The sequence below is a fragment of the Eretmochelys imbricata genome, chromosome 1 (genome assembly GCF_965152235.1).
Source record: "Eretmochelys imbricata isolate rEreImb1 chromosome 1, rEreImb1.hap1, whole genome shotgun sequence".
Classification (NCBI taxonomy): Eukaryota; Metazoa; Chordata; order Testudines; family Cheloniidae; genus Eretmochelys; species Eretmochelys imbricata.
Genome location: NC_135572.1, coordinates 248,105,369 through 248,120,203, shown reverse-complemented (window position 1 = coordinate 248,120,203; position 14,835 = coordinate 248,105,369). Strand labels below are relative to the sequence as shown.

General features: G+C 40.0%; 1 protein-coding gene across 5 annotated transcripts in view; it reads left to right on the top strand.

Annotated features, from left to right (window-relative positions):
• Positions 1 to 14,835, top strand: part of BCL2L13 (BCL2 like 13) — a 112,531-nt gene that overhangs the window by 11,873 nt on the left and 85,823 nt on the right. For all 5 annotated transcript variants that reach the window (XM_077827117.1, XM_077827126.1, XM_077827107.1 and 2 more), the window contains one exon: positions 14,528 to 14,635. In XM_077827117.1, coding sequence (XP_077683243.1) covers positions 14,528 to 14,635 — 108 coding nt within the window. The remainder of the gene's footprint in view (positions 1 to 14,527; positions 14,636 to 14,835) is intronic.

Sequence of the window (14,835 nt, the reverse complement as noted above, 5' to 3'; positions counted from 1 at the left end):
GCAAAGCTTTTGACATGGTCTCCCACAGTATTCTTGCCAGCAAGTTAAAGAAGTATGGGTTGGATGAATGGACTATAAGGTGGATAGAAAGTTAGCTAGACTGTCGGGCTCAACAGGTAGTGATCAATGGCTCCATGTCTAGTTGGCAGCTGGTATCAAGTGGAGTGCCCCAAGGGTTGGTCCTGGGCCGGTTTTGTTCAATATCTTCATAAATGATCTGGAGGATGATGTGGATTGCACCCTCAGCAAGTTTGCAGATGACACTAAACTGGGAAGAGAGGTAGATACGCTGGAGGGTAGGGATAGGGTACAGAGGGACCTAGACAAATTAGAGGATTGGGCCCAAAAGAAATCTGATGAAGTTCAACAAGGACAAGTGCAGAGTCCTGCACTTAGGGCAGAAGAATCCCATGCACCACTACAGACTAGGGACCGAATGGCTAGGCAGCAGTTCTGCATAAAAGGACCTAGGGGTTACAGTGGATGAGAACCTGGATATGAGTCAACAGTGTGCCCTTGTTGCCAAGAAGGCCAATGGCATTTTGGGATGTAAAAGTAGGAGCATTGCCAGCAGGGACGTGATCGTTCCCCTCTATTCGACATTGGTGAGGCCTCATCTGGAGTACTGTGTCCAGTTTTGGGCCCCACACTACAAGAAGGATGTGGAAAAATTGGAAAACGTCCAGCGGAGGGCAACAAAAATGATTAGGGGATTGGAACACATGACTTATGAGGAGAGGCTGAGGGAACTGGGATTGTTTAGTCTGCGGAAGAGAAGAATGAGGGGGGATCTGATAGCTGCTTTCAACTACCTGAAAGGGGGTTCCAAAGACGATGGATCTAGACTGTTCTCAGTGGTAGCAGATGACAGAACAAAGAGTAATGGTCTCAAGTTGCAGTGGGGGAGGTTTAGATTGGATATTAGGAAAAAGTTTTTCACTAGGAGGGTGGTGAAACACTGGAATGCGTTACTTAGGGAGGTGGTGGAATCTCCTTCCTTAGAAGTTTTTAAGGTCAGGTCCCTATTTAGTTGGGGATTGGTCCTGCTTTGAGCAGGGGGTTGGACTAGATGACCTCCTGAGGTCCCTTCCAACCCTGATATTCTATGATTCCTCAGAAGATATATTCTTGATGTCATGCTTGTTGCCGCTCCTGAGACTTTTTCTGCAGTCGCATTTTTTGGGCAATCTCCCACTCATGCTTTATCCACTGGGGCTGGGTTAAACAGGTATCAGACTTTTTAAAATCACTGTCTTAATTCTAGCCTTGCTTGCAGTGGGTTTAGACAACGCTGTGGTATACACACTTGTGCCCTGTTTATCTTAGTGCTTCCGCTGTAGCTGCAGTCAGCAGTAGTACGGTGGTGGGATACTTCCAGCAAAATGCTAGTGTAGACCAGGTTAGAGAAGTCAAGCATTGCATGGATCATGGACACAGTTCCTCCAGAGCAGATCTTAGGCATACTGGAAGTGGGTGCAGTCTAAAGGAAGCCACGACTGCCATAGACTATTTCTCTTGCTTTGTGGATATAATTTTAGTTTTCAGGGTTAACAATCTGACATCATTATGGAACTGAATTATGTTTTTTAAATTGTATTTTGTTCTTTTCTGGTAAGTAGAACTGTTCTGAACTGTATAGCAAGACAACAGAAGTTATAGCAAATAATGCAGGGAGCCTATTTACCTCTAATACTAGTATTTGGATCATTCTCCCCACTTGTGTATTAAAGGGCTACACTCTCTTCCTTCAGATACCTTATTTTTTAAAATAATTCTTCCACGAAGACTTTCACTGTTAACCTACCATTTGGGGAAGAGGAAGGAATAGGGGAAATAAGCAGTGCTTGAACAGTGTACTCCTCTAATGTAGATTATAAATAGCATAGGCCAATTACTGTGTCTTCCCTTATTCTTTAGTGCCAAACATTCAACATATAACAATAAATTATGTATAAATATCTCATATGTTTTGGTGGGTTGTCCCCTTTTTTACTAGTTATTTATTTAGGAAGTATTAACAGGTTTACAAATCCTTGCCATGTAAATATCAGAAACAAAACAATAATCATTACAATAGTGAGCATTTGTTTAAAGAGAAATTATGTAAAACTGTAGTCATCAGATTTGACAGGGTGTTACTATATTAGAGTGACAGGTTCAGAGTAGCAGCTGTATTAGTCTGTATTCGCAAAAAGAAAAGGAGTACTTGTGGCACCTTAGAGACTAACCAATTTATTTGAGCATAAGCTTTTGTGAGCTACAGCTCACCTCATCAGTTCTTTTTATATTACAGTGAGTATCATTACATCATCTATGACAGGTTGATTTTTTTTAAGTGAAATCTCTGATTACACACATTTAGCAGACCAGAAATATCAAATATTAATATTCCAAAAAAATTGGACACGCTGGAGTTTCTTGCACGTGAATGTACTTTGACTTTTTTTCAGTAAATGGTAACCAAATATTTAAATATCTAGTCTCTGTTTCTTTTGCTGGGTATGTAATTGGTTCATTAATTTTTCCATAATAACTCTCTCTCATGTTATTTTGAACTATTCTGTTATAGTTGGACTTTTTTCTTTTTCCAGTGAGACGCTATCAGTAGCATAGCAGCTATTAGCAGATGAGATTGATTTCCTTTTGTGTGATCATTTCCATTAGAAAGCCACAGCAGGATTACCAAAGGATCATTTAGTAAGAAATATCCCACAACCTGAAGTGTTTGGTTATGAATTGCATCTCAGTACTCTCTAATGACTGGACATGTGCACCATATATACATAAAATCTCCTCTTTCACCACAGTTTCTCCAACGTTTATCCCCATTCAATCTATATACAGTATATTTTTTTACCCTCACTGGTATGAGGTACCATTAAGGCAGTATCTTAGACATTTTCTTTTATTGTGCCACAGACTGAGGTTTCTGGTCCTCTTTTCCAGATCAGAACCCATTCCTCTGGAGTAATTTGTCTGTCCAGATCCTTTTCCCATCATGTCGTCTGTAGACATTTTTTTTTGTGCAGAAAGTTGTCTGTAAAAATTGATATTAGTTAGTTACGTTTTTGTTTCCTAATTGACTAGACTTCACTGCTTCTATTAAAGTTAGTTTTCTGTATAAAACAGTTTTTCTAGAAAGCTGAGAAACAATGCCTAACTTGAAAGCACTGGTATGGAGAGTGGGCAGGTTAAAGTTAGTTTTAGTCTCTAAATAAATTAGAAAAGTTTTTCTTGACTAGCTGACCAACCATTTGTATTCCATGGCTCTCCCAGTTTTTAAAGCTCTCTGGTTCATTAATTTGGTTAAGATCTGGATTTTTTACAATGCATGACATTGGAGGAGGAGGAAAAATAATTTCTCATCTGTAGTTCTATCCCAAACCTATAGATTATCCTTTAGTAAAGAATGTGAGGTAATTTCTGGAGGGTGTGATATTTTTTATTAATCCATGGTATCCTAGCAATGTTGCACAGACACAGTTTTCTTGTTGAATAAAGACCCAGTGTTTGGCTGGGTTAAATCTCCCGTCAGTCTACTACTACTTTGAGCTGGCTGGCTTGATAGTACCATAGAATATTTTGAACAGCTAGTCAGTCAACTCTTTTTAATGGGTCTGTACAAAGTATTTGCACCCTTGGTCTTTTCTTATTCTGTATAAATTCTAACATCCTCTGTGTGTTCCTGCTAGGGTTTTAGTCTGGAATGATTACAGAAAGATTCTGAAACAAGAAAGATATCCTTGGCAAAATATTTATTTTGACTGTGGCTTTTCTTCCCAATCAAGAAATTGCATTCTTCCCCACCTCTCCAAATCTTTATTTTCTGAAGTAGTGATTTGACATTTAAATCATAGAGCTCTTCTAGGTTGTTTGAGATGTGAGTTCCCAGGTATTTTATAGAATTTGTTGCCCATTTGCACCCAAATGACTTCTGGAGGAATGACTTCTCAGAGTCTGGCAGATTTATAGTTAGCATTTGATTTAGCATAATTTACTTTAAATCCAGATGCTTTCCCAAAGTCCTGGATTTGTTCAGATACTAATTTTAGGGTCATATTTTGTTTAGATAAAAATGCTACATCATCTGTATATAAAGCTACTTTCTGATGTGTTCCTGTCAGTTTTATTCCTGTGGTAGTCATTGTTCCTTATCCTCTGTGCAGAAGGCTCCATGGCCAGTGGTAAAGGAGACAATGCACAACCCGGCCTAGTTGTTCCTCTGTGTAATTCAAGTGGGAGATTTAACCCCATTATCTTGTGCAGCTGCCTTGGGGCTGGTGTAAAGAACAGTTATCCATGTAAGGAACTGCGGGCCAGTAATGTCCCTTTGGGGCTAGACTTGAAACAGAAAGTTTCACTCCATCAAAAGTTTTCTCTGCATCAAGTGATAACAAAGGAATTGGATCTTGTTTAAATCTGCAATTATGGATGATTCCAAGTACTCTCTGAATATTGTCTGACATTTGTCTATCCTTAATACAGTTTGACCTGCATTCACAAGAACTGAGAACATGGACTGCAATTGGCCAGCCAGTATTTTTGTTAAATTCTTTGTCATGATTCAGGATTGCCCATTTTTAATGTCTCTGATGCTAGTAGCTCTTGTATTTCAGCACATATTCAAATCAAGTTACTAGGGGAGGGAAATCCTTAAAACTTTTTTTCCTTTAACTAGCATGTAGAAATACACAAGTACTGAATCAGAATTACGGAGGTTATCTATCAGGATTTGCAAAAAGTAGAGAAATCAAGGATGTAGTGTCAAAGTATTTTTGAAAATTGCGAATATCTCTGTGGCACTAAGTTCATACTTCAGTCTGTACAATTAGTTTATTAAAACCAAAAAAATTATCTGTTTGTACTTGGGTGTCAGTGTAATTTCATCTCCTGCTCTGTCAAAGGACAGGCACCTGAGTACCAAGACACCCATGCATTGTCGCATCTATGATTTATCTGTTTCATAAAGCTATTTGTGGGAAAGCATGGGTTATTTGACTATCACAGGAGGTGTGACCATGCCATTTCCTAATCTGCGATAACTACATTTTGTTTCAATAAACGCACATTGGGTAAGAACAAAGCCACTATTTGAAATAGACATTTTCATTACTAGAACACAATATTCCAAGAGGAATCAGTATTTCTCTGTAACTCAAAATTATTTTCTATGTTTGCATAAACAGATCTGAGTTGTTTAAAAGTGGGGAGGAAATGGAGAATCCCATAAGCATTTAATTAAAGATCAATACTGAAACGGAATTAAGAGCAAAATATCAGTACAAGTTTTTGTATTCAACTGACATCGAAAGCTAGTAGAACACAGAGCTTCTGAGCAAAGATAACTAACTAACAAGTCTGCTATTTAGAGAACATAGACAAGTTTGCTTATGCTGCAGAGGGATGTTGTCTCAGACATGCTCTTTGTTGTTCTAGGACAGCAATACTTTCAAAATTTGTTCTTTCCATCCCCACTGCTTTAAACCTGCCTCCTTTCCTTCAGCAAACAGACAAACACTGGTAATCTCTTGCCATCATTACTCTTTTTCTCCACATCCCCACCTTCCTATCTGTTCATATGCCACTGCGAAAGTCAACTTCTTCTCCTGCTCTGCCGATGTTGTTTTCCTTTTTACCTGTTCAGAATCCCATTGCTTGTCATCAGTTATATAATTCAAGCTGATATATAATTCAAGCTCCATTTTCTCACTTTTAAGGCCCTACATAACCTCACCCTACCTTCATATCTCCTCTCCATCCTCTTCTTTTCTTATCTCACTCTTGGTGTCTCCTTTACTGTTTTCTGTGCTTGTAACAGTTTTCCATTTCTTGTTGCTTAACAGGCAGCTCATACAGTACAAATGTATGGCATTCCATCTGCTTGATCATTATGATTATTATTTATATTATGTGTGGTATGAGAGCCACTAAATGCAAATGGAAAGGAGTTGCTTGGGATCCCCCAATGGTAAGGAGTGAGAACTTTCACTCTTCAGAAGCGCCACCCCGCTCTGCTTCTCTGCTCCCCCCACCCCCACCCCCGGCTTCCTGCGAATCAGCTGTATGCGTGGGAAGCTGGCGCAGGCTGAGAAGCAGGCCATGGCTTCCCGCTCAGGCCCAGGGAGGCGGAGGTGAGCTGGGGCGCAAGGAGGGCCACCTGCGCTGCAGCAGGTAACCGGGGGGGGGTGTGTGTGCAGGGGAACCGCTCCCTGCCCCAGCTCACCTCGGCTTGAGCAGGAAGCCGTGGCCTGCTTCTCAGCCCTCCCAGGCTTCCCGCCGAACAGCTGATTCATGGGAAGCCGGGGGGGGGGGGGGGGCATAGAAGCAGAGCGGGGAAGCATGTTCAGCAGAGGAGGCGGAGCGGAGGTGAGGTGATCTGGGGCCGGGTGCAGGGTGGGGAGCTCCCAGTGGATGCTCTGCGCCCACCAAATTTTCCCAGTGGGTACTCTAGCCCCGGAGCACCCAGGGAGTCTGCGCCTAAAGTGCCACTTTCAAAATGTGATCAGTGGGGGAGCAGCCGCTCTCCTGCTCCCCACCCCCCCAGCTACACTCCACCGCCCCTAGGAGCCAGAGGGACCTGCCAGATGCTTCCTGGGAGCTGCCCCAGGTAAGCACCTCTGGGACTCCCCACGTCGCCCCCTGGCAGGTGCCTCTGGCTCTTAGGGGCGAGGTGGGCACCCACTACAGTGGCCCATGAGACCCTCCTGCCTGGTTCTGGCAGTCAGGGGACAGGGGAGGGGGTGGATGGGACAGGGGTCCGGGAGGGGGGGTGTCAAGGAATACGGTGGGTTGGATGGGGAAGGAGTCCCAGGGGGTGGGGGTGGGCAACGACTCCCTTGTGGGGTGAAGAGGGAACCCGTTGTTAAGATTTTGGCAGCTCATCTCTGAATACGGCTAACACTTAGCTTGACATACCTTTTATTTTATGGTGTATAGAGCCATTCGTGCATTATTTATGAAGTGTTGACTGTATGGTTGCTGTTGCTTTGGCTTAAAAAGCAGCAGTTACATCAACTTTAGCCTACTGATCTTGAAGAAGGAAGAAAACCATATCTACTATAGCAACAAGAGGGCAACCTTTAAACAGTTTCCTGGGAGTATCCCCTTTGATGTGCCAGACTTCAAGCATCCACACTCTTCACAAGGGGAGACCACATGACCTCAAAGATTACTTGAATGAGCCTTTGAGCTCCAGCATCCTTGTTTCATACCGTGCCTTGCTGCAGCCCAAATGAAATCAGACTCCTGAAAACTTTGCCTTATTAGGGAGCAGTGTACTCAATAAGTTTTTTGCAGCAATACCCAGAGGCCTTTTCAAAGCAAGGTAGCATTTATTAGTCAACTGGAATACAGTGTCCTTAGGTTAGCGTGGTAAAAAACAGGTTCAAATCAGATTCCGTAGGCAGAAGCGATAGCTCCAAGATGGGATATCTGTTGTGGGTCTATCTCAATCTGTCCTGTTGAAGCTATTCCACATTTTATAAATAATCAATAGTAATTGGAGCGGGGATATGAACTTTGGTCTCTCAACAAGAGAGTGAGAAAGACCTTTACCAGATCATCCCAATGGCTAGGACACACTCTCTTGCATTGTGGGAGACCCAAGTTCAAGTCCCTTCTGTAAATCAGGCAGAGCAGGGAAGTGACTCTGGGTTTCCTATGTCCCAGGAGAGTACCCTAACCGCTGATCGAAAGATTAGAAGGAAACTGCTCCTCCTCCTCCTGATGATATTTGACTTTTTCAGTTCACTGAAAAAAAATGTTTTTGGTTCAACCCAAAACAATTTGTTTTTATTTTTCAGAATTGCAATCAGATTGAAAAAATGAATTTGCTCAGCTCTACTCCTGAGTTCTCAGCAGCAGCCTTAAGACAGTCTGTACATGTTATCGTTTTGTCTTTGCTATGGCCTCTCTGTTCACATGCTCACCCTGTTTCAGGGTGGATTTGATTTAAATCAATTTGATTTAAATCACTACTCAGGAAGACTTGATTTAATCATGGATATCTACATAAAAGTGCATTCTTGGTGGTTGTTATAACCTTAATACATATTCTTCACAACTCAGTGATAGATGTAGGTTTCCTTTTTAGAAGGTACACACTGTACATTTTTAAAGTGATTTATTTTGAAAACTCTTCAGATTAGTTTTACAGCTATATCAGAAAATGAATGATTGTCTGGTTATTTCATTTACCAAAGGTAATTGAAGCAGATATTTATGAAGTCATTGGGAGGAGAACTATCTCCAATTCAACAGGTTAATCATTAATAATTGGAGGATTTTCTTGCCGTGCTCTGTTATGAGGAGAACATCACCAGGCAGACATTTAAATTGTTTTATTTAACTAAAACAACATTATTATGTATTCTGGATTTTTTTCTTCAACAACAAACATCTAATATTTTAACAAAACAGTCATATGAATTTTTGAATTTAGTTAAACATTCAAGTTTTTTAAAATCAGGTTTGTTTTTGTTAAAATTGTTTAACTAAAATAGTTAACTGAAATTAAAAAAAAAAATTAAATAGACTATGTCAGCCAGGTCAAAATGAGAAACTTAAAATATTGGCTTTTGCAGCTAACTCGGTCGTTGTCACCTTCATTTTCCTATTGGTTCATAATCTGAAAAAGAAAAACAAGCTTTTCTGCTTTTTCAGGCCCCAAAAGATTTCTCAATTTGGAATGAATTAGTCCAAAGGAAGAAAATATTCTTTCTACACTGGCAAAAGAAGCTACTGCTCTTAAAAGTGAGATGATCACTTCAACAGTCTCTGAATCCAAGTGCTTAAGTGACTTCCACCAGTTCACTGGTGTGACTTTCTTTAAAACATCAGCAAACATCTATTTCTTGAATGGTTCACCCTTAGCTCTGAAGTTTATTATAGTTGGCATTATGGAGGGATGATTGCTGGATGTCCATGTCATAGCCAGCGCCTCTTCTTCAGCAGTTAAGGTTTGACCCTGGTACTGAATATTGAGAATATTTGCAAGAAAGCGAGCTGGAGATAGTGCTTGTCCCATTTGGTTTTTTTAATGCTTGTAATTTAACTCTGTCATTGCCGATTTCTCTTTTTAATATCTCACTCAGTTCCTTCCAAATTTCACCAGTGTCAGCAATAAAACAGCTATTTTCCTGCGTTTTGTTCAAGGCTACAGAAATAGGCTTCAGGGTACTCAGCATGTGTTCAACATTTCTCTTACGCCCAATGTTGAGAAGTTTGACTGTGACAGTGCCATCTATTTTTTCATGATTTTGTTCACAAACTGTCGTCAGATTAGGCCAGTTCTTGATCTAGTGCTCAAACCAGTCCGCTACTGAGTTCCATTGCACGTCTTGTGGGAAAGTTAGCTTGGTTCCTCCCACTTTTTTCAGAGCAGCTGCTGCTGCAAAGTGGGTGTTAGGGAAGTATTTTGCAATTTCAGCAACATTAGCCTTTATTTCTGGAACACTGAAGTCTTTGGCAAAGAGGTGCATCAAATGAGCACTGCAACTGGATGTTGTTAGTTTGGGACACTCTTCTAAATTTCTTCTCATCTTGGATACATTTGCAGCATTGTCTTTGACCAAGCTGCGTGCTAGACATTTGAATTTTTTTTCACAGTTTGTTATAGCTTTTACTGGTACTTCTTGTAAGTATTCTGCTGTGTGTGCATTTCCTGATATATCAATTGTTTCCGTAAGGAAGACATTCCCTTCTTCTGTTGTCACACAAGCATATACAACAGGATCATTGAGGACATTGCTCCACCCATCAAGAATCAGGTTAACAATTTCACCCTCTAGACCTTTTGCACGCTGCTCAATTTCTCTTTCATACACTTTATCCAGCAATTTGCCTGCAACATCTGCTCTGTTGGGTGGACTGTATCTTGGTCTTAATGACTGAACCATGTTAATGAAGTGTGGGTTCTCAATCATACGGAAAGGAGAGTTTGTTGCATAAACAAACAGGGCAATTTTTTCATCAATTACCTCTTTGTGTAATCTGCTGGTTCTTATCACAAACTTATCTGTGGTGGTTTCTGGATGATGGAGATTTTTTTTTCTTTTTGCTACAGGTGATATACTGTGGCTGTGTGTGACATATGATGTGACTGAAACACTATCATTGGTAGATAACTCTGAAACTATAGAAAATGATGGTGATATTGAAGGTGGAGAGTCTTCAAAATCCTGTATGTTGAGGATGAATTCTCCTAAACAAAATAAGTCAATGCAGTTGTTTAATTATTATTACCATACTGCTCATTTAGTATTACTCATTGCATTCACTGACAGTACTACTTTAAAGGTGAAATTGTAAAAGGAGGATCTGCCTATTTCAGCTATTTATTTTTTATCACAACTGCATCTAAAATGACAGTACCGTAGAGTAAAAACTATATTTTTTGCTCAAACATGAGAATTCAAGAATAGTCCAGAAGGAAGACAGGCAGTCCTTAAGAAAGAAGTATGAAATAAAAAAGTTTACCAACCTGATGATCCTGCATGTTCAGACATGTTCCTTTCATCATCTTCAAGGCAGCTTCCTCCTGAGAAGGAACACTTCACATGATGTTGTTTCATTTGGGCAACCAGGCCTAGCATTTCTTTGTTGCACTGTTTGCATTCTGCACACATGCCTATCTTATCTACAGGTAGAGGAACTTCATTAAAATATTCCCAAACTTGGGTCTCTTTTACAGCCTGCTGCCATTATAGGTTTTCCCTTCTAGTAAGAGAATGGTATGGTAGGTCTCAAATCAATGAAGGCTGCACTCAGAAAGACCTCAAGACTTCTGGAGTATGCTGCTCAAACAGTTTCACTTTGGTTTCTACTGTCTGTCCCTCACTTCTCACATTTATCTCTAGACTACTTCTCCTTGTCTAGATCTATTCCGCCTCCAACAATTTTCTATTCATTGAACTTTTTGAAACTTTGCACTTTTAGAGAGAGGTAAGGGATTGGCTCTGTGTACACAAATTTGCAGAGGGACAGTAGGGTTGAGGTCTGTTATTTCTTACCTCTACATATTATTTATTTATTTTAAAACATTTTTGCTGTTAACAAATGTGTTATCTCTGGAGGAACAAATCCAGAGTTCGAGAACTACAAAACTAAGCATCTCTGATGGTATCTTCTAGACTGAGCACTGAGTCCCATTGGGTAGATAGAAAGATTAATCTATACAGAAGCCCCTGGAACCCCATAAGATTGGGTCCCTAATCAATGAATTATTGGAACTCGTTTACAAAACTTTTCTTAAACATTATATGAATATATTGTCTCATACTATAGAATTAGAATTGATAATCCCTATTCCATGATGAGATATCTTTGAACTATAATGTATCTTAATTAAATAGGTTTTTTTCCTCAAAGAGCATTTTATCAAAAAAAATCCAATTTTAAATAAAAAAAATCCAATTTTTTGATATCTCCTCTGTCCTGCTTTGACTTTCTCGTCATTAAGTGATAATGTTAGTTACTGGGGCTCCCATTGTCCCATTCTCCATTCTGATGTGTGATTCCAGCCAGTGCTTGTTAAAGTATTTGGTCTCATCCCAGAGACAATATGTGACACTTGGCATGTCTCATTCTCTTCTACACTCTGTGTATAATACATAAACTGAGATATACATGTGGATCATAAATCTATTAACAAAAACTTGCACATTCATCACACACACCTATAATTAACTCATGCAAACTGGAGTGCTGTGATACAAATTACTGTGTTCTTTGTGCTTTTGGCCTGTGGGGAAGTGAAGGGCCCTACAGGATCCACTTGCCAATAAAGGGCCTGCATTGCGCGACCTGTCCTTTTATCCTTGGAAAGCTAAGTTTGCCCCTATCAGTGCCACTTCCGGGTTGGCCATAGGGTGTCACTTGAGATCATCATAGGATACTTCCATTTTCCCATAAGCTGATACTGCAGTCTTTTTCTTCTGGTTACTTTTGAACAGCTTTGAAAACTATTTAAAGGAGTACTTCTCTTTTAAGAACCTTCATTTTGCACTGAACTGTTCTCTGAAATTGGGCATGTTTCTTTATATTGATGGGGATCAAGAGAATGGAACTGCAGGGAGCTGGAGTCCGTTGATCTTTGCAGTGTTTGCTCCCTGTGGAGTCACTGAGCCAGAGGGATAGAGGTGTTTTTTGTTTTTGTTTTTTTTTAATGCTCTGGAACCGCTAAATTCTTTTATACTTTTGGAATCTGCTGCTGTAAAGTTGAGGGTGTTGATGAGATGGAAACCATTGACACTGCAGCATCAGTTATCAAAACAATTCTTTTGTACGCTGGCAGCAGTGGGATTTCTCTTGCTCACATTTTCCACATGACTTGTTATCAAGTATGACAGCTTGTCATGTGCAATCAGCATCACGTTCGTCACATGAGAACAGGTCGTTGTCTACAAAGGCTGCTGCCTTCCTTTCAAGCAGGGCAGGGTGAGGCATATGTTAAAACAGGAGGCTGTATGTGTATGTACTTGTTGGTCTTGATCGTGAAGTGGTACTTCAGCCATTCCAAGAGGGGATATTGAGGGAATTGATAAAGCATTAGTGTGTGGCTGCTCATGATCCAAAATAAGGAAGAGCTCTTTTCTTGAATTTATGGTTGAGAGGGAGAGTGTTTGAGAGGAACTTGGGAAGCTAAGTAAAATAGTTTGAGAGGTGGAGATAATTTCATAATTGTGGGGCTGAGAAAAATGAAATGGGACTGGCCATCTGCTGCATTTTCGAACTGTTCACACCAGGAACTGTAAACCGTTTCAGCTGACTCATGCATTCAGTTGGCGTGAGTGCGCTTCACACAGGTAGCTACAATTGGAGAATAGCATGTATATAAACAATTCTGAAGTTCCTACCCAGGCTCAGCTGGATTGATTTAGGAAAACACTTCCAGCTCACTTTTCAAATGCAGAAGTCACTGGAAGCAATGCAAATGAATATTACTAGGCTTTTTAAAATATCTGAAATGTGGGAAACAATGATCATGAATAAAATCACCATGGAGGGGACAAAGATGAAACCTGGAGGGACAGAGTGGAGCATCTAATGGAATGCTGAGGGTAGTAAGGAGAGATAAGAACCAGGAGAACATAATCATAGAAGCCTAGTTTGTGGAGAAGAGTTATTGATGCTGTTGAAGGAAACTGAGATTAGAACAAATGAGGACTGATAAACAATTAAGAGTTGGCCTGGAAGAGTTTACTTATTGTGCAGTTTTTGAGTCAGCAGTTTTTTGAGTTAATGGATGCAGACCGGACTGGAGTACGTTGTAGAGAACTGGAGGAAAAGAAGTAGAGAAAACAAGAGTAGACTGTTGGCTTTGTGAGCTCAGGGGAAATATGACAGTACTTAGATGGAACAGAGATTGTTAGGACATGGGAATATAAAGGCTTATTTGAAAGTTTCTGGGAAGGAGCCAGAAGAAAAGGGTTGAGAATGGGGGAAAGGGAAGGAAAAAAGGTTGGCTAGGTGTTGAGAGTTCTATGTGGCACGTTCTTTCTAAGCACCTGTTCTTTGTGGCTTGTACCTTTTCCCAAAGAGCAGCTATTTAAGCAGCATTTTTGTGAGCTCTGTCTCAGCCCAGAGGTGAACTCTTTCCGGGCAGTTAGATTAAAATCCAGTTAGCAGTTTCTGAAAGCCTTGAATGTTCAATGTATTTTCACCTGTTTAGATTTTACCGGATCATAAGTCAAACACCTGGGATATTATACCATTCTGAATGAAGACAAGTGGTGTTGACATGTCTGAAATAATTTGGTTTAGTTGTTAGAATATCTAGAACAAGACTTTGGAAGCTTTGCATTAGATGATCTGTTGTGACCTGTAGACCCTATATGAACAGGAGACCATAAAGCTCAAAAGATGAAAGGGCTGCCTAATAGAGATTTTGGGATTCTTCAGTATCTGGAGAATGAGATGCCTTTCGTTGGTTGATAGCTTTCTTGGATTTTTTGTGTATGTAGTTCTGCAAAATTTAGTGTTCAAAATAATATCAAATTATATTTATTCTCTGTATTTAGAGGAGACAGATGTGACTTGATAAATGTTGTAACTTCTGATGCTGTCTGCTTTGATTTGGTGTAATTTGATATGGTTTTGACTGACTGTATTTATTTGCATATTGCTTATTTGCGTCCTCTGGTTTATGATTATGATGGTTTTGAAAATTACTCTTAAGTTCATTTTTGGATTTAAAATAGTGTTCACTATTTGCTGTTTGTGGCCTTCCTTTTAGTTGTTTACTAATTAATTTGTTAAACACTTTTTACATATTCTTATTGTAACCAAATAGAGTATTCTGCATGTGTGTAAGATAGACTGTTACATGGATTATACATTGATCATGTAATAAAGCTCCATTGTAAAATATGTAAAAAGAGGTCAGACTTCATGCTGCTGTGGGAAGTTGAACTCTGTTTTGTGCAACTAAATTCTAGATTCTTTTCACTTTTACATTTTTATATCGGCCACCATTAAATTCTCCTGGCAGATAGTGCACCTTTTGACCAACTTCTCTGGTTTGTTTCAGGGCCCCAGCAGTCTGTAATACCACAAGCTCTGGAGAAAGAGGTTCTAGAGAAGCTTAAGACAGAAATTGAGGAGGAGCTAAAACATCTTGATGAAGAAATTTTGGAAGGTCTGTGCTTGTTTGGTGGATTTCTCCCTCTCCCCCTGTTTGTTTCAGTTGATGCAACCTTACCTTATACTGTTACAATTCGTCAAGTATGTGCATTCTCCATTGTAGCATGTGTGTGCATCTGTACGTTCTTGACCAGAGATTATAAATAGCAGGATCTGTGCCTGTGCAAAGCAGTGCCTTGTGTTCCCAGGCAAGGA